Source organism: Bufo bufo, chromosome 7 (assembly GCF_905171765.1).
Source record: "Bufo bufo chromosome 7, aBufBuf1.1, whole genome shotgun sequence".
NCBI classification, from domain to species: Eukaryota; Metazoa; Chordata; class Amphibia; order Anura; family Bufonidae; genus Bufo; species Bufo bufo.
Window position 1 is genome coordinate 233065116 of NC_053395.1, and position 20998 is coordinate 233086113.

The following is a 20998-nucleotide window of genomic DNA, read 5'->3' on the forward strand; positions in this document are numbered from 1 at the left end:
ATAATACCGTACAGGCCGCGTGCACCATATATACCACCTATATAATACCGTACAGGCCGCGTGCACCACATATACCACCTATATAATACCGTACAGGCCGCGTGCACCATTTATACTACCTATATAATACCGTACAGGCCGCGTGCACCATTTATACTACCTATATAATACCGTACAGGCCGCGTGCACCATTTATACTACCTATATAATACCGTACAGGCCGCGTGCACCATTTATACCACCTATATAATACCGTACAGGCCGCATGCACCATATATACCACATATATAATACCGTACAGGCCGCGTGCACCATTTATACTACCTATATAATACCGTACAGGCCGCGTGCACCACATATACCACCTATATAATACCGTACAGGCCGCGTGCACCATTTATACTACCTATATAATACCGTACAGGCCGTGTGCAGCATATATACCACCTACAGTTGCAAGAAAAAGTATGTGAACCCTTTGGAATGATCTGGATTTCTGCACAAATTGGTCATAAAATGTGATCTGATCTTCATCTAAGTCACAACAATAGACAATCACAGTCGGCTTAAACTAATAACACACAAAGAGTTAAATGTTACCATGTTTTTATTGAACACACCATGTAAACATTCACAGTGCAGGTGGAGAAAGTATGTGAACCTCTAGACTAATGACATCTCCAAGAGCTAATTGGAGTGAGGTGTCAGCCAACTGGAGTCCAATCAATGAGATGAGATTGGAGGTGTTGGTTACAGCTGCCCTGCCCTATAAAAAACACACAGCAGTTCTGGGTTTGCTTTTCACAAGAAGCATTGCCTGATGTGAATGATGCCTCACACAAAAGAGCTCTCAGAAGACCTACGATTAAGAATTGTTGACTTGCATAAATCTGGAAAGGGTTATAAAAGTATCTCCAAAAGCCTTGCTGTTCATCAGTCCACGGTAAGACACATTGTCTGTAAATGGAGGACGTTCAGCACTGCTGCTACTCTCCCTAGGAGTGGCCGTCCTGTAAAGACGACTGCAAGAGCACAGCGCAGACTGCTCAATGAGGGGAAGAAGAATCCTAGAGTGTCAGCTAAAGACTTACAGAAGTCTCTGGTATATGCTAACACCCCTGTTAGCGAATCTACGATACGTAAAACACTAAACAAGAATGGATTTTATGGGAGGACACCACAGAGGAAGCTACTGCTGTCCAAAAACCATTGCTGCACATTTACAGTTTGGACAAGAGCCCCTGGATGTTCCACAGCAGTACTGGCAAAATATTCTGTGGACAGATGAAACCAAAGTGGAGTTGTTTGGAAGAAACACACAACACTATGTGTGGAGAAAGAGGCACAGCACACCAACCTCAAAACCTCATCCCAACTGTGAAGTATGGTGGGGGGGGCATCATGGTTTGGGGCTGCTTTGCTGCGTCAGGGCCTGGACGGATTGCTATCATCGAAGGAAAAATGAATTCCCAAGTTTATCAAGACATTTTGCAGGAGAACTTAAGGCCATCTGTCCACCAGCTGAAGCTCAACAGAAGATGGGTGTTGTAACAGGACAACGACCCAAAGCATAGAAGTAAATCAACAACAGAATGGCTTAAACAGAAGACAATCCGCCTTCTGGAGTGGCCCAGTCAGAGTCCTGACCTCAACCCGATGGAGATGCTGTGGCATGACCTCAAGAAAGAGATTCACACCAGACATCCCAAGAATATTGCTGAACTGAAACAGTTCTGTAAAGAGGAATGGTGAAGAATTACTCCTGACCGTTGTGTCTGATCTGCAACTACAGGAAACGTCTGGGGGAAGTTATTGCTGCCAAAGGAGGTTCAACCAGTTATTAAATCCAAGGGTTCACATACTTTTTCCACCTGCACTGTGAATGTTTACATGGTGTGTTCAATAAAAACATGGTAACATTTAACTCTTTGTGTGTTATTAGTTTAAGCCGACTGTGATTGTCTATTGTTGTGACTTAGATGAAGATCAGATCACATTTTATGACCAATTTGTGCAGAAATCCAGATCATTCCAAAGGGTTCACATACTTTTTCTTGCAACTGTATATAATACTCCGGTACAGGCCGTGGGCACCACATATACCACCTATATAATACCCCAGTACAGGCCGCGTGCACCATATATACCACCTATATAATACTCCGGTACAGGCCGCATGCACCATATATACCACCCATATAATACTCCGGTACAGGCCGCATGCACCATATATACCACCCATATAATACTCCGGTACAGGCCGCGTGCACCATATATACCACCTATATAATACCCCAGTACAGGCCGCGTGCACCATATATACCACCTATATAATACCCCAGTACAGGCCACGTGCACCATATATACCACCCATATAATACTCCGGTACAGGCCGCATGCACCATATATACCACCCATATAATACTCCGGTACAGGCCGCGTGCACCATATATACCACCTATATAATACCCCAGTACAGGCCACGTGCACCATATATACCACCCATATAATACTCCGGTACAGGCCGCGTGCACCATATATACCACCTATATAATAATCCGGTACAGGCCGCGTGCACCATATATACCACCTATATAATACCCCAGTACAGGCCGCATGCACCATATATACCACCTATATAATACCCCAGTACAGGCCACGTGCACCATATATACCACCCATATAATACTCCGGTACAGGCCGCGTGCACCATATATACCACCTATATAATAATCCGGTACAGGCCGCGTGCACCATATATACCACCTATAGAATACTCCGGTACAGGCCGTGGGCACCATATATACCACCTATATAATACTCCGGTACAGGCCGTGGGCACCATATACCGTATATCATCACCTATATAATACACATACATAACATTACCCTGTATACGATGCTGGAGGTGCAGTACCAGCTGGCAGGACGCGGGGCGCTCTGGGGACGTCTCGCACACTTTGGCATAGTTCTGCAGACTGCGCGACAGATCGAACATTGTCACGTTTGACTCCAGAGAGAAAAGATTCTGCACCATGAGGCTATTACTGCTGGTGTGACTGGGGGGCGAAGAGAAGACGGCATAACTTCACATATCACCCAGAATCCTCCTCCACAGCGTGACATCAACCATCGGTGCTATGACATCAGGGGTTGTGCGCCTCTTACCTGTCACTGGTGACCGAGGACTGGTAATAACCGGAAATAGCGGAGAAAGAGGAATTCAGCTGCAAAAAAGAGATTATAGTCAGTGCCCCCCATAGGGGAAATTATAGTCAGTGCCCCCCATAGAGGAGATTATAGTCAGTGCCCCCCATAGAGGAGATTATAGTCAGTGCCCCCCATAGAGGAGATTATAGTCAGTGCCCCCCATAGAGGAGATTATAGTCAGTGCCCCCTATGGAGGAGATTATAGTCAGTGCCCCCTATGGAGGAGATTATAGTCAGTGCCCCCCATAGAGGAGATTATAGTCAGTGCCCCCCATAGAGGAGATTATAGTCAGTGCCCCCCATAGAGGAGATTATAGTCAGTGCCCCCTATGGAGGAGATTATAGTCAGTGCCCCCTATGGAGGAGATTATAGTCAGTGCCCCCCATAGAGGAGATTATAGTCAGTGCCCCCTATGGAGGAGATTATAGTCAGTGCCCCCCATAGAGGAGATTATAGTCAGTGCCCCCCATACAGGAGATTATAGTCAGTGCCCCCTATGGAGGAGATTATAGTCAGTGCCCCCCATAGAGGAGATTATAGTCAGTGCCCCCCATAGAGGAGATTATAGTCAGTGCCCCCCATAGAGGAGATTATAGTCAGTGCCCCCTATGGAGGAGATTATAGTCAGTGCCCCCCATAGAGGACATTATAGTCAGTGCCCCCTATAGAGGAGATTATAGTCAGTGCCCCCCATAGAGGAGATTATAGTCAGTGCCCCCTATGGAGGAGATTATAGTCAGTGCCCCCCATAGAGGAGATTATAGTCAGTGCCCCCTATGGAGGAGATTATAGTCAGTGCCCCCCATAGAGGAGATTATAGTCAGTGCCCCCCATACAGGAGATTATAGTCAGTGCCCCCTATGGAGGAGATTATAGTCAGTGCCCCCTATGGAGGAGATTATAGTCAGTGCCCCCTATGGAGGAGATTATAGTCAGTGCCCCCTATGGAGGAGATTATAGTCAGTGCCCCCTATGGAGGAGATTATAGTCAGTGCCCCCTATGGAGGAGATTATAGTCAGTGCCCCCCCATACAGGAGATTATAGTCAGTGCCCCCTATGGAGGAGATTATAGTCAGTGCCCCCTATAGAGGAGATTATAGTCAGTGCCCCCCATAGAGGAGATTATAGTCAGTGCCCCCCATACAGGAGATTATAGTCAGTGCCCCCTATGGAGGAGATTATAGTCAGTGCCCCCTATGGAGGAGATTATAGTCAGTGCCCCCTATGGAGGAGATTATAGTCAGTGCCCCCTATGGAGGAGATTATAGTCAGTGCCCCCCATAGAGGAGATTATAGTCAGTGCCCCCTACGGAGGAGATTAACCCTCTGCTGTCCACTATTGCTGGGCCGCCCACACTCACGATGCGCACTATGTCCTCCTTGATTTCATGCAGGGTGCTGTCTTTCACGCCGTCGCTGTCCAGGAGGCTCCAGGGAATCTCAATTTGTCCGAGAAATGTCCGCACTGAAAGACACCGCAAAATAACGCAACGTTTTCTGTACCCATTCTGAGCGTCACACTCCAGTCACACCCAGAGCTGCATCCACTCACCTATCAGCCTAGCTGCCTCTGGAGCCTTGCATTGTGGGAGACACAGTCCAGTGCGAGCACCACATCACCCACAATGAATCCCCGCAGGCTGGAGAAATGGAAACGCAGCTCTGGATGTGACTGGAGGATGGGTTTAAATCTAGCTGAACTCCACGAGACCAAAAAAAGCAAACATTAAAGGGGCAACGCAGGAGATAAAGACTCTGCAAGTTTTAGGTTTCACTTCCTCACCATTTTATTGAAACTCTGCTTGCTTTCAGTGAATTGAAACATTCATGTCTCCATGTTTATACCCTAGTAAGGTGGGATTGTTACAATGTATCAGCGCAGAGCCTGGAGTTCAGGACAAAGATTGGTCTTCAGCATCAGCCCATTGGCGGTCAGAAGGTGACCGATCCTGTAATACCCCCGACTACTGCCCGCTGGTCACATGGAGACCGTCCCGCCCATCCCCCATTGATACCTTTCTAATATCCATCATTTCCCCCATAAAAGATGTTCAGGGGGTGGTTCTAAAGGTGTTGTCCCATCTCCGGGTCTCCAAGGTGGGCTAAGCGCCGGCCCCAGGCGGCTCAGCTTACAAAAACTAGTCCCATCTCGTCTTGGAAATACTGAGATTAAACAACCTTTTATGGGGAGTTTTGGTGGCAGCCTGGGGCCGGAGGTTCCGCCTGGGGCCACGGTCACCCAAACAACCTAAAAATGTTATGCAAATTGCAGTTTTATTGTCGGTTTTGAAAAAAAAAAAAGACAAAACTTGCAATGAGCAGAAGGACCTGCACATGATCACATGACCTCTACAGGTCCTCAAGTCAAAGTGTAGAGCAGCAAGAAGGAGGAGCTGCTGTGTAAGAGTAGGGGGTCTTTATTGGTTTAGGGTCTGCATTTAGGGGGTGTCACCTATGGTCTGTATTTAGGGGCTCCTGGGTCTGAATTTGGGGGCCTGGTCTAGGGTACGTATATAAGCAGTATGTACTTGGGGGTCTTATCTAAAGTCTATATTTATTGGTTATGGTTTCGGGTCAGAATTTAGGCGTTTTGAGGTGTTTAAATAGGGGGTCTGTATTTTGGGGTCTTGTCTAATGTCTGCCTGTAGGGGTCCTGGTTTAGGGTCTGTATTTAGGGGGTTCGGGGTCTTTATATAGAGATTCTGGTCTAGGGTCTGTATTTAGGGGGTCTTGTCTAGGTTCTATATTCAGGTGCTCTGGGGGGGTCTGTATTTTGGGAACAGTCCGGGTCTACGTAATCCACCACTGAAGACCCCAGACACCATCACACTCACCGAGAACGCAGCCTGCGCCCTTCTGCAGGAGGAACCCCAGGGGACACTGGCAGCTGAAGGAGCCCCTGGAATTGAGGCAGGTGCTCGGCGCTGGGCAGGGGGTGGAGAGGCATTCATCCACATCTGGAAGAAGGAGAGGACAGTGGGGCGTCACCTCTGAGGCACACCATCATGCATATGGAGGGTATCGCTCGCTCGCAGTCACTTCGTTACTGTGTGTCACCTCCTCACATACAGTCCACAATATAGGGTCTATGACCTCCGGGCACATGCAGGTGGTACAGGAATTGTTCTCTGGTATCAGCAGGGAGAGTCTGGTGCGGACATGGCTGCTCTCTGCCACACGGCGCCACACCTGCCCACAGGCTGGGTCTGGTATTGCAGCTCAGCTCTAGTTAAGTGTAATATCTCGCACAACCTGTGGACTGGGGCGGCGCTGTTTCTGAGGACAGGGCTGAGGGGGTCATTGCTGATGGTTTCCCATGGATCACACTCCCAGTTCTCACCTGTGTTGCAGAGATCTCCACTCCAGGACGATGGACAATCACATCTGTAGCTTTTTGAGCCCCCACTTTCCACACAGAGACCCCCGTTCTGGCAAGGACTGGAGGAGCAGGGACTGGCTAGGAATAAAAGGCGCGGGTTAGACAGCGATACGAGGGTCTAGAGAAGCCGCAGACACCGCACGTCTCACCTGCAGTGGTGGGATTCGCCCTCAGACGGGTCGTGGTGGAAGGAGTCCCGGTGACTGCGGACCTCACAGCCGGTGTGGTGCTAGGAGGGGTCGGGACAGGAGGGGGCTTCTTGGCCTTGGTGCTGACTGTGGTGTGCGGTCTTGGCGCCTCAGTGTTGAGGTCGGTTTGGGTGGTCCTCCTGGTGAACAGCTCCCGGCCAGCGGTGGTGGGTGCAGAGCTTCCAGGCCCCGTTGTCCTCAGAGTATCAGATGGAGGTGTTGTCAGTGGGATGTTAGTGGTTGTAGTAGAAAGAGCGCTATCTGTGGTCCCAACATGCCACGTTCCCACTGTGGCCCTCTGCATCCCCTCTGTGGTTATGGCTGTGGTTTGCATCTTCAGTGGTCTCCGTGTTGGGGTGATGTCTCGTGACATTGGCGTTGTCTCATCATGTAGTCTCCTCTCAGTGACCACTGAGGGGGTCCCAGGACTGGCGGCCATTGATGTATTGGCGTCAGTGGGTGATATGGAGGGTGTGAGGGTCTGCTTCTTCTCTGCTCCATCTCCTGGAGAGGATTCTGTGGTGAGAGATGGCGGCAGTGATGTGGACCATATAGGGGAGCCAGGGGTGGAGGACATGGCGGTCAATGGGTGAGGACTATGGGTGGTCAGAGACGGTGAGGCCGAGGAGCGAGCTGTGGAGGGGACGGGGGATGAGTAGGAGACCTGCGATGGTGGCTGCTGGGACCGTTCTCCAGGAAAGGATGAAGAAGCCGCCATGCTAGTGGTGGTCAATGCAGAAGATGAAGTCCCAACGCTGGACAAGTCAGCGGGCGACGACCACAGATCGACAGAGGAGTTTCTAGGGGTGACCCCTGTGGTCTTCAGGCTGTTCCTCCTGTCGGCCTCAGTGATGGAGACACTGATGAATGGGAATGTGGTGTTGGGCATGTGGTGGGACATGGGGGATGGGTACGTGGTCACCACATATGACGGGGTCTGTAGAGGGTACGTGGTGGGCGCTGAGGGAGCAGCCTGGGAGGACACGTTCCTGACCTCGGTGGAGCGCTCCTCTCCCTGCGCTGCGGTCGTCGATTCCTGGAGAACGCTCCCACGGCTGGTTGGATACACGTCGGGAATCTCGGTGATATCGGACACATTGCTGGTGACGAATAAGAGGGTCCTGTCCCCTCCTCGGGTGGTGGAGATGTACGTCGTGTCCCCCACCGGTGTCCTCTTGTTCACATGTCGCTGGGACGCTGATTTCTGGCTGATTCCAGAATCTGAAAGAAGAAGACGAGAGGTCAGTAATCCTGCACCCAGCAGTCCCACAGTGAGGCTCCTGGTTCGTGAATAGAATGCCAGAAGAGCAGTGAAGACTGACACCAAGACTGGGGGGGGTGTATCAATGCATATACCAGGGCAGTGACCCAGCTGTCCACGGTTTATGGATTGCAGGGAAATATAAATTTTGTATTGTTAACCCCCCCCCCCCCCAACTCGCTCAGTCTGTGTCAGTCTTCACTGTACTTCTGGTATTCCGTTCATGCTTGTTGCGGCTCGGCCTCACTTCTAGACAATAAAATAAAAGCTTGACATGACGCTCTCTTAGGTTTAGATGATGACCCCCGCGCACAGTGCGGGGGGCTTCGCCTGCGGATGCCGCGGTTTTGGGTGGAGCAGATTTCGCGTCCAGAGGAATTTCTTTTAACAAAAGCAGAGGTCGGGATCTGGAAGGAATCACAGGGACCTGACGTTTCCTTCCTGGTGACAGGCCTCGCCCCGCGCCGCACTTATCACAGGCGACATTGTCTGGGCGGCTCGATAAACATCCGACAAAGCGACAGAAGCCGGAGCGCGGCGATTCCTGCGTCTACACAATGTGCCGCAACGTAGGCACGAGAACAGGAACACACGGAGATCAATGGCGTCTGCGATCCCCCCGGGGTCAAACGTCAGGATACAAGATCTACGGCTGCAGCTCCTGGGGTCAGGGATGATGGGAGTGATACATGGTATATGAGATTAGATTGTGAGCTCCTGGGGGCAGGGATGATGGGAGTGATACATGGTATATGAGATTAGATTGTGAGCTCCTGGGGGCAGGGATGATGGGAGTGATACTGTGTGTGAGATAAGATTGTGAGCTCCTGGGGGCAGGGATGATGGGAGTGATACTGTGTGTGAGATAAGATTGTGAGCTCCTGGGGGCAGGGATGATGGGAGTGATACACTGTATATGAGATTAGATTGTGAGCTCCTGGGGGCAGGGATGATGGGAGTGATACACTGTATATGAGATTAGATTGTGAGCTCCTGGGGGCAGGGATGATGGGAGTGATACTGTGTGTGAGATAAGATTGTGAGCTCCTGGGGGCAGGGATGATGGGAGTGATACACTGTATATGAGATTAGATTGTGAGCTCCTGGGGGCAGGGATGATGGGAGTGATACACTGTATATGAGATTAGATTGTGAGCTCCTGGGGGCAGGGATGATGGGAGTGATACTGTGTGTGAGATAAGATTGTGAGCTCCTGGGGGCAGGGATGATGGGAGTGATACACTGTATATGAGATTAGATTGTGAGCTCCTGGGGGCAGGGATGATGGGAGTGATACACTGTATATGAGATTAGATTGTGAGCTCCTGGGGGCAGGGATGATGGGAGTGATACATGGTATATGAGATTAGATTGTGAGCTCCTGGGGGCAGGGATGATGGGAGTGATACATGGTATATGAGATTAGATTGTGAGCTCCTGGGGGCAGGGATGATGGGAGTGATCCACTGTATGTGAGATAGGGAGATTAGATTGTGAGCTCCTGGGTTCAGGGATGATGGGAGTGATACTGTGTGTGAGATAAGATTGTGAGCTCCTGGGGGCAGGGATGATGGGAGTGATACATGGTATATGAGATTAGATTGTGAGCTCCTGGGTTCAGGGATGATGGGAGTGATACACTGTATATGAGATTAGATTGTGAGCTCCTGGGTTCAGGGATGATGGGAGTGATACATGGTATATGAGATTAGATTGTGAGCTCCTGGGTTCAGGGATGATGGGAGTGATACACTGTATATGAGATTAGATTGTGAGCTCCTGGGGGCAGGGATGATGGGAATGATACATGGTATATGAGATTAGATTGTGAGCTCCTGGGTTCAGGGATGATGGGAGTGATACACTGTATATGAGATTAGATTGTGAGCTCCTGGGTTCAGGGATGATGGGAGTGATACATGGTATATGAGATTAGATTGTGAGCTCCTGGGGGCAGGGATGATGGGAGTGATACATGGTATATGAGATTAGATTGTGAGCTCCTGGGGGCAGGGATGATGGGAGTGATACACTGTATATGAGATTAGATTGTGAGCTCCTGGGGGCAGGGATGATGGGAGTGATACATGGTATATGAGATTAGATTGTGAGCTCCTGGGGGCGGGGATGATGGGAGTGATACACTGTATATGAGATTAGATTGTGAGCTCCTGGGGGCAGGGATGATGGGAGTGATCCACTGTATGTGAGATAGGGAGATTAGATTGTGAGCTCCTGGGTTCAGGGATGATGGGAGTGATACTGTGTGTGAGATAAGATTGTGAGCTCCTGGGGGCAGGGATGATGGGAGTGATACACTGTATGTGAGATAAGATTGTGAGCTCCTGGGGGCAGGGATGATGGGAGTGATCCACTGTATGTGAGATAGGGAGATTAGATTGTGAGCTCCTGGGTTCAGGGATGATGGGAGTGATACTGTGTGTGAGATAAGATTGTGAGCTCCTGGGGGCAGGGATGATGGGAGTGATACATGGTATATGAGATTAGATTGTGAGCTCCTGGGGGCAGGGATGATGGGAGTGATACATGGTATATGAGATTAGATTGTGAGCTCCTGGAGTCAGGGATGATGGGAGTGATACACTGTGTGTGAGATAAGATTGTGAGCTCCTGGGGGCAGGGATGATGGGAGTGATACATGGTATATGAGATTAGATTGTGAGCTCCTGGGGGCAGGGATGATGGGAGTGATACATGGTATATGAGATTAGATTGTGAGCTCCTGGAGTCAGGGATGATGGGAGTGATACACTGTGTGTGAGATAAGATTGTGAGCTCCTGGGGGCAGGGATGATGGGAGTGATACATGGTATATGAGATTAGATTGTGAGCTCCTGGGGGCAGGGATGATGAGAGTGATACACTGTATATGAGATTAGATTGTGAGCTCCTGGGTTCAGGGATGATGGGAGTGATACATGGTATATGAGATTAGATTGTGAGCTCCTGGGGGCAGGGATGATGGGAGTGATACATGGTATATGAGATTAGATTGTGAGCTCCTGGGGGCAGGGATGATGGGAGTGATACATGGTATATGAGATTAGATTGTGAGCTCCTGGGGGCAGGGATGATGGGAGTGATACATGGTATATGAGATTAGATTGTGAGCTCCTGGGTTCAGGGATGATGGGAGTGATACACTGTATATGAGATTAGATTGTGAGCTCCTGGGGGCAGGGATGATGGGAGTGATACATGGTATATGAGATTAGATTGTGAGCTCCTGGGGGCAGGGATGATGGGAGTGATACATGGTATATGAGATTTGATTGTGAGCTCCTGGGGGCAGGGATGATGGGAGTGATACATGGTATATGAGATTAGATTGTGAGCTCCTGGGGGCAGGGATGATGGGAGTGATACATGGTATATGAGATTAGATTGTGAGCTCCTGGGTTCAGGGATGATGGGAGTGATACATGGTATATGAGATTAGATTGTGAGCTCCTGGGTTCAGGGATGATGGGAGTGATACATGGTATATGAGATTAGATTGTGAGCTCCTGGGGGCAGGGATGATGGGAGTGATACATGGTATATGAGATTAGATTGTGAGCTCCTGGGGGCAGGGATGATGGGAGTGATACATGGTATATGAGATTAGATTGTGAGCTCCTGGGGGCAGGGATGATGGGAGTGATACATGGTATATGAGATTAGATTGTGAGCTCCTGGGTTCAGGGATGATGGGGGTGATACATGGTATATGAGATTAGATTGTGAGCTCCTGGGTTCAGGGATGATGGGAGTGATACATGGTATATGAGATTAGATTGTGAGCTCCTGGGTTCAGGGATGATGGGAGTGATACATGGTATATGAGATTAGATTGTGAGCTCCTGGGGGCAGGGATGATGGGAGTGATACATGGTATATGAGATTAGATTGTGAGCTCCTGGGGGCAGGGATGATGGGAGTGATACATTCCCACTGTGCGATGGACTCTGCAGTGATTATGGGGAGGGGTCTCTACAGTAAGGGGGTGATCCGGGTGGCGGGGGCAGTGACGGGGTTAATCCTCTCCCTCTATTAATACACTGGGTGTTACCAGGAAATACCAGAAGAAATCTCCCGTCTCTGCGCCGCCGCCTGATAGCCGCTCCGAGCCCCATCATCAGTCAGACCACACAGCGCCCCCTCCTGGCCGCACCGCAATATGAAAGAATACTGCAGAGGGGAAAACCATACAACTGACAGCAAGCAGAGATCTTAAGAAGGCTGAAGAAATGAAACACAAAGGGGGCAGAATCTGAAGCCACATGGTTGAGTTTGGCGCAGGTTTTGCACGCTGCCCCCACCGGAGGGATATGAAGACGGTTCCCTGATCGCCAGCGGCGCCTCTTTAGGGATTTTAAATAAAAATGTTTAAAAACATTTTTTTAAACAGAAGGAGTCCCAATATTTTAGTATCTTTCGCCCCCCCCCCCAGGTCGCCCTGTAAATTCCGGGATTGATCCTTTAACCTCATCATGGCCGCACTGCAGAGACTGCTACCTGCAGGACTATGTTGTGCGTCTCATTCACGAGCGCACGTCTCTGTTCAGACGTCAGGGCTCTCTATTCGACGACTGAGCGGACACCTTCTGGGTGATGACCCCTCCATCTCCATTTCCCAGTCTGACTTTCTTCTTGATGGGATTGGTTTTATTCTGGAGAATATTTTTATGTTTGAGGACGTCAGAGGCGGCTGCACGAGGGGGACTTCGCTCCGAGCTACGCAAATCTTATTATCACACAGCCCCCCCCACCGGCCCTTATTATCACACAGCCGCCGCCCCCCCGGCCCTTATTATCACACAGCCCCCCCCCTATTATTACACAGCCCCCCCCCCCCCCCGGGCCCTTATTATAACACAGCCCCCCCCTATTATTACACAGCCCCCCCCCCCGGGCCCTTATTATCACACAGCCCCCCCCCCCCGGCCCTTATTATCACACAGCCCCCCCCCTTATTATCAAACAGCCGCCCCCCCCCCGGCCCTTATTATCACACAGCCCCCCCCCCCTATTATCACACAGCCCCCCCTCCCTTATTATCACACAGCCCCCCCCCCCCCTTATTATCACACAGCCGCCCCCCTATTATCACACAGCCCCCCCTCCCTTATTATCACACAGCCCCCCCCACCGGCCCTTATTATCACACAGCCCCCCCCTATTATCACACAGCCCCCCCTCCCTTATTATCACACAGCCCCCCCTCCCTTATTATCACACAGCCCCCCCCACCGGCCCTTATTATCACACAGCCGCCGCCCCCCCGGCCCTTATTATCACACAGCCCCCCCCCTATTATCACACAGCCCCCCCCCCCCCGGCCCTTATTATCCCCCAGCCCCCCCCCCCCCTTATTATCACACAGCCGCCCCCCTATTATCACACAGCCCCCCCTCCCTTATTATCACACAGCCCCCCCTCCCTTATTATCACACAGCCCCCCCCCCCACCGGCCCTTATTATCACACAGCCGCCGCCCCCCCGGCCCTTATTATCACACAGCCCCCCCCCTATTATTACACAGCCCCCCCCCCCCCGGCCCTTATTATCACACAGCCCCCCCTCCCTTATTATCACACAGCCCCCCCCACCGGCCCTTATTATCACACAGCCCCCCCCCTATTATCACACAGCCCCCCCTCCCTTATTATCACACAGCCCCCCCCACCGGCCCTTATTATCACACAGCCGCCGCCCCCCCCGGCCCTTATTATCACACAGCCCCCCCCCTATTATTACACAGCCCCCCCCCCCCCCGGCCCTTATTATCACACAGCCCCCCCCCCCCCCCGGCCCTTATTATCACACAGCCCCCCCCCCCCCGGCCCTTATTATCACACAGCCCCCCCCCCCCCGGCCCTTATTATCACACAGCCCCCCCCCCCTTATTATCACACAGCCGCCCCCCCCCCGGCCCTTATTATCACACAGCCCCCCCCCTTATTATCACACAGCCGCCCCCCCCCCCGGCCCTTATTATCACACAGCCCCCCCCCCCTATTATCACACAGCCCCCCCCCCCCAGCCCTTATTATCACACAGCCCCCCCCCCCCGGCCCTTATTATCACACAGCCCCCCCCCCCCCCGGCCCTTATAATCACACAGCCCCCCCCCCCCCCCTGGCCCTTATTATCACACAGCCCCCCCCCCCTATTATGCTCATCTGTCTATGTCATCCCCCTCCTCTCCTCTCCCTGCAGTATATCATCCCCCTCCTCTCCTCTCCCTGCAGTATATCATCCCCCTCCTCTCCTCTCCCTGCAGTAGGTCATCTCCCTCCTCTCCTGTCCCTGCAGTAGGTCATCCCCCTCCACTCCTGTCCCTGCAGTATGTCATCCCCCTCCTCTCCTGTCCCTGCAGTATGTCATCTCCCTCCTCTCCTCTCCCTGCAGTATGTCATCTCCCTCCTCTCCTCTCCCTGCAGTATGTCATCTCCCTCCTCTCCTGTCCCTGCAGTATATAATCCCCCTCCTCTCCTCTCCCTGCAGTAGGTCATCCCCCTCCTCTCCTCTCCCTGCAGTATGTCATCCCCCTCCTCTCCTGTCCCTGCAGTATGTCATCCCCCTCCTCTCCCTGCAGTATGTCATCCCCCTCCTCTCCCTGCAGTATGTCATCCCCCTCCTCTCCTGTCCCTGCAGTATGTCATCCCTCTCCACTCCTGTCCCTGCAGTATGTCATCCCCCTCCTCTCCTGTCCCTGCAGTATGTCATCTCCCTCCTCTCCTGTCCCTGCAGTATATAATCCCCCTCCTCTCCTCTCCCTGCAGTATGTCATCCCCCTCCTCTCCTGTCCCTGCAGTATGTCATCCCCCTCCTCTCCTGTCCTTGCAGTATGTCATCTCCCTCCTCTCCGCTCCCTGCAGTATGTCATCCCCCTCCTCTCCTGTCCCTGCAGTATGTCATCCCCCTCCTCTCCTGTCCCTGCAGTATGTCATCTCCTTCCGCTCCTGTCCCTGCAGTATGTCATCTCCCTCCTCTCCTGTCCCTGCAGTATGTCATCCCCCTCCTCTCCTCTCCCTGCAGTATATCATCCCCCTCCTCTCCTGTCCCTGCAGTAGGTCATCCCCCTCCTCTCCTCTCCCTGCAGTATGTCATCTCCCTCCTCTCCTCTCCCTGCAGTATGTCATCCCCCTCCTCTCCCTGCAGTAGGTCATCCCCCTCCTGTCCTGTCCCTGCAGTAGGTCATCCCCCTCCTCTCCTGTCCCTGCAGTAGGTCATCCCCCTCCTCTCCTGTCCCTGCAGTAGGTCATCCCCCTCCTCTCCTGTCCCTGCAGTAGGTCATCCCCCTCCTCTCCTGTCCCTGCAGTAGGTCATCCCCCTCCTCTCCTGTCCCTGCAGTATGTCATCTCCCTCCTCTCCTCTCCCTGCAGTATGTCATCTCCCTCCTCTCCTCTCCCTGCAGTAGGTCATCCCCCTCCTCTCCTCTCCCTGCAGTAGGTCATCCCCCTCCTCTCCTGTCCCTGCAGTATGTCATCCCCCTCCTCTCCTCTCCCTGCAGTAGGTCATCCCCCTCCTCTCCTCTCCCTGCAGTAGGTCATCTCCCTCCTCTCCCTGCAGTAGGTCATCCCCCTCCTCTCCTGTCCCTGCAGTATGTCATCCCCCTCCTCTCCTGTCCCTGCAGTATGTCATCCCCCTCCTCTCCTCTCCCTGCAGTATGTCATCCCCCTCCTCTCCTGTCCCTGCAGTATGTCATCCCCCTCCTCTCCTCTCCCTGCAGTATGTCATCCCCCTCCTCTCCCTGCAGTAGGTCATCCCCCTCCTCTCCTCTCCCTGCAGTGGGTCATCCCCCTCCTCTCCTCTCCCTGCAGTATGTCATCCCCCTCCTCTCCTGTCCCTGCAGTATATCATCCCCCTCCTCTCCCTGCAGTAGGTCATCCCCCTCCTCTCCTCTCCCTGCAGTGGGTCATCCCCCTCCTCTCCTCTCCTCGCAGTATGTCATCTCCCTCCTCTCCTCTCCCTGCAGTATGTCATCCCCCTCCTCTCCTGTCCCTGCAGTATATCATCCCCCTCCTCTCCCTGCAGTAGGTCATCCCCCTCTTCTCCTCTCCCTGCAGTAGGTCATCCCCCTCCTCTCCTCTCCCTGCAGTATGTCATCTCCCTCCTCTCCTCTCCCTGCAGTATGTCATCTCCCTCCTCTCCTCTCCCTGCAGTATGTCATCTCCCTCCTCTCCTCTCCCTGCAGTATATCATCCCCCTCCTCTCCTGTCCCTGCAGTATGTCATCTCCCTCCTCTCCTCTCCCTGCAGTATGTCATCTCCCTCCTCTCCTCTCCCTGCAGTATGTCATCTCCCTCCTCTCCTCTCCCTGCAGTATGTCATCTCCCTCCTCTCCTCTCCCTGCAGTAGGTCATCTCCCTCCTCTCCTCTCCCTGCAGTAGGTCATCCCCCTCCTCTCCTCTCCCTGCAGTAGGTCATCCCCCTCCTCTCCTCTCCCTGCAGTATGTCATCCCCCTCCTCTCCTCTCCCTGCAGTATGTCATCTCCCTCCTCTCCTCTCCCTGCAGTATGTCATCCCTCTCCTCTCCTGTCCCTGCAGTATATCATCCCCCTCCTCTCCCTGCAGTAGGTCATCCCCCTCTTCTCCTCTCCCTGCAGTAGGTCATCCCCCTCCTCTCCTCTCCCTGCAGTATGTCATCTCCCTCCTCTCCTCTCCCTGCAGTATGTCATCTCCCTCCTCTCCTCTCCCTGCAGTAGGTCATCTCCCTCCTCTCCTCTCCCTGCAGTAGGTCATCCCCCTCCTCTCCTCTCCCTGCAGTATGTCATCCCCCTCCTCTCCTGTCCCTGCAGTATGTCATCCCCCTCCTCTCCTCTCCCTGCAGTATGTCATCTCCCTCCTCTCCTCTCCCTGCAGTATGTCATCCCCCTCCTCTCCTCTCCCTGCAGTATGTCATCTCCCTCCTCTCCTCTCCCTGCAGTATGTCATCCCCCTCCTCTCCTGTCCCTGCAGTATGTCATCTCCCTCCTCTCCTCTCCCTGCAGTATGTCATCCCCCTCCTCTCCTCTCCCTGCAGTATGTCATCTCCCTCCTCTCCTCTCCCTGCAGTATGTCATCTCCCTCCTCTCCTCTCCCTGCAGTATGTCATCTCCCTCCTCTCCTCTCCCTGCAGTATGTCATCCCCCTCCTCTCCTCTCCCTGCAGTATGTCATCTCCCTCCTCTCCTCTCCCTGCAGTAGGTCATCTCCCTCCTCTCCTGTCCCTGCAGTATGTCATCTCCCTCCTCTCCTCTACCTGCAGTATGTCATCCCCCTCCTCTCCTCGCCCTGCAGTATGTCATCCCCCTCCTCTCCTCTCCCTGCAGTATGTCATCCCCCTCCTCTCCTCTCCCTGCAGTATGTCATCCCCCTCCTCTCCTCTCCCTGCAGTATGTCATCCCCCTCCTCTCCTCTCCCTGCAGTATGTCATCCCCCTCCTCTCCTCTCCCTGCAGTATGTCATCCCCCTCCTCTCCTCGCCCTGCAGTATGTCATCCCCCTCCTCTCCTCTCCCTGCAGTATGTCATCCCCCTCCTCTCCTCTCCCTGCAGTATGTCATCCCCCTCCTCTCCTCTCCCTGCAGTATGTCATCCCCCTCCTCTCCTCTCCCTGCAGTATGTCATCCCCCTCCTCTCCTGTCCCTGCAGTATGTCATCTCCCTCCTCTCCTCTCCCTGCAGTATGTCATCCCCCTCCTCTCCTCTCCCTGCAGTATGTCATCTCCCTCCTCTCCTCTCCCTGCAGTATGTCATCTCCCTCCTCTCCTCTCCCTGCAGTATGTCATCTCCCTCCTCTCCTCTCCCTGCAGTATGTCATCCCCCTCCTCTCCTCTCCCTGCAGTATGTCATCTCCCTCCTCTCCTCTCCCTGCAGTAGGTCATCTCCCTCCTCTCCTGTCCCTGCAGTATGTCATCTCCCTCCTCTCCTCTCCCTGCAGTATGTCATCCCCCTCCTCTCCTCTCCCTGCAGTATGTCATCCCCCTCCTCTCCTCTCCCTGCAGTATGTCATCCCCCTCCTCTCCTCTCCCTGCAGTATATCATCCCCCTCCTCTCCCTGCAGTATGTCATCCCCCTCCTCTCCTGTCCCTGCAGTAGGTCATCTCCCTCCTCTCCTCTCCCTGCAGTATGTCATCTCCCTCCTCTCCTCTCCCTGCAGTATGTCATCTCCCTCCTCTCCTCTCCCTGCAGTATGTCATCCCCCTCCTCTCCTCTCCCTGCAGTATGTCATCTCCCTCCTCTCCTCTCCCTGCAGTAGGTCATCTCCCTCCTCTCCTGTCCCTGCAGTATGTCATCTCCCTCCTCTCCTCTCCCTGCAGTATGTCATCCCCCTCCTCTCCTCTCCCTGCAGTATGTCATCCCCCTCCTCTCCTCTCCCTGCAGTATGTCATCCCCCTCCTCTCCTCTCCCTGCAGTATATCATCCCCCTCCTCTCCCTGCAGTATGTCATCCCCCTCCTCTCCTCTCCCTGCAGTATGTCATCTCCCTCCTCTCCTCTCCCTGCAGTATGTCATCTCCCTCCTCTCCTCTCCCTGCAGTATGTCATCTCCCTCCTCTCCTGTCCCCGAGGACCCGCTTCTCCAGACTCCTCAATAGGGAGGGGCTTATTGGACCTTCCGGCCACAGACACTGATGCCGGAGGGGCTCAATGAGACCCCTGAACGAGTCCGCTAGTAAAATATAACACATCTGGCCCTGACATTCCGCCGTTTAGTGTTATTTCTTGACTTTACCATTTATGTGATTTTTTTATTTATGTTATCATTGAGAGTAAAAATTATTTTGTACTTTTTCCCCGACCCGGGTCTTGTATGTAGCCTGAATCTGTATACGTTGTGCTCCACACGTTGCTTTAATTGTGTCTGATGGAGACGGCGGTGCGCTCTCGAAACGCGTTACATGAATAAAGCCGCTCTGTGGTGTCCTGCGCGCCGCAGCGGCTTATTTTTTATGTTTTTCTCCTCACTGGAGGGAGACTGCAGTTTTGTTTCCTGCAACTAATTAACATAGTAAACCACACCTACTTTCCCAAACGGGTGAGAGCGGCGAAAAATTACTGACAAATGTTTGTGCAACAACTGACTAAAATCTGCAACTTTAAAGTTTATCTCTCCCCCACATATTACACTGATGACCCCCCCCCCCCCAGTAATCACATATTAGACTGATGCCCCCCAATAATCACATATTACGCTGATGACCCCCCCAGTAATCACATATTACGCTGATGACCCCCAGTAATCACATATTACGCTGATGCCCCCCAGTAATCACATATTACACTGATGACCCCCAGTAACCACATATTACACTGATGACCCCCAGTAATCACATATTACACTGATGACCCCCAGTAATCACATATTACACTGATGACCCCCAGTAATCACATATTACACTGATGACCCCCAGTAATCACATATTACACTGATGCCCCCCAGTAATCACATATTACACTGATGACCCCCCAGTAACCACATATTACACTGATGACCCCCAGTAATCACATATTACACTGATGACCCCCCAGTAATCACATATTACACTGATGACCCCCCAGTAATCACATATTACGCTGATGCCCCCCAGTAATCACATATTACGCTGATGCCCCCCAGTAATCACATATTACACTGATGACCCCCAGTAACCACATATTACACTGATGACCCCCCAGTAATCACATAATACACTGATGACCCCCAGTAATCACATATTACACTGATGCCCCCCCAGTAATCACATAATACACTGATGACCCCCAGTAATCACATATTACGCTGATGCCCCCCAGTAATCACATATTACACTGATGACCCCCAGTAATCACATATTACACTGATGACCCCCCAGTAACTACATATTACACTGATGACCCCCCAGTAATCACATATTACACTGATGCCCCCCCAGTAATCACATAATACACTGATGACCCCCAGTAATCACATATTACGCTGATGCCCCCTAGTAATCACATATTACGCTCATGCCCCCCAGTATCTCCGCCGTGTAACATTGCACCCGTGTGACTGCTCCGTTTTCCCCGGTACAGCCGGTGAGCGGGCGGCTCCGGTTACACGTCTCTGTTTCCCGCTCCCTCACAGGCGCCATTGTCCGGCCACAGACGGTCGCCTCTCATGGACCGGACTTTCCCAGCAGACGGAGCTCGGGCCGCACAATAGCTGCTTTGTCTCAGGACATCGATCCTCTCAGGATGAGACATGCTGCGCCCGTAACACAGCCCCCACTGGAGCATACTCCAACTCCCATCATCCAGGACAAGATTCTGCACCTGCAGGGACCACTGAAGGCTCAGGTGTGCCCCTAGTGGTCAGAGTGAAGATGGCGGATATAGAGGAGGGTGACACCCCTGAGGTGCCTGGTGTGGAGGAGAGTGGGGTACATGCTGCTGACAACCTGTCTGTGAGGACGCTCAGGTGTCAGGCCCTGCGGTCAGAGGAGGTCACGGAGAGCAGCCCGTAATAACCAGAGCTCCGGGCACTTACCTGAGACTGGAAGTGGCTGTGGTCGGCTCATGGCCCCGTGTGAGGAGAGTATGGGCAGCCTGGGTCGTCTGCCAGAGTGACGGACGGGTGGCGTCTGCCAGAGTGACGGACGGACAGGTGGCGTCTGTCAGAGTGTCGGACGGACAGGTGGCGTCTGTCAGAGTGACGGACGGACAGGTGGCGTCTGTCAGAGTGACGGACGGGTGGCGTCTGCCAGAGTGACGGACGGGTGGCGTCTGCCAGAGTGACGGACGGGTGGCGTCTGCCAGAGTGACGGACGGACAGGTGGCGTCTGCCAGAGTGAGTGACGGACAGGTGGCGTCTGCCAGAGTGACGGGCAGGTGGCGTCTGTCAGAGTGAGTGACGGACAGGTGCTGCTGTCAGAGTGAGTGACGGACAGGTGGCGTCTGCCAGAGTGAGGGACAGGTGGCGTCTGCCAGAGTGAGGGACAGGTGGCGTCTGC

At 52.8% G+C, this 20998-nt stretch overlaps 1 protein-coding gene across 3 annotated transcripts in view; it reads right to left on the reverse strand.

Annotated features, from left to right (window-relative positions):
* The window catches only part of HEG1 (heart development protein with EGF like domains 1), a 59396-nt gene that overhangs the window by 19717 nt on the left and 18681 nt on the right, over positions 1–20998 (reverse strand). For all 3 annotated transcript variants that reach the window (XM_040439426.1, XM_040439427.1, XM_040439425.1), the window contains 6 exons: positions 6741–8000; positions 6553–6669; positions 6047–6169; positions 4574–4677; positions 3169–3227; positions 2890–3059 (listed from right to left, as the gene is read on the reverse strand). In XM_040439426.1, coding sequence (XP_040295360.1) covers positions 2890–3059; positions 3169–3227; positions 4574–4677; positions 6047–6169; positions 6553–6669; positions 6741–8000 — 1833 coding nt within the window. The remainder of the gene's footprint in view (positions 1–2889; positions 3060–3168; positions 3228–4573; positions 4678–6046; positions 6170–6552; positions 6670–6740; positions 8001–20998) is intronic.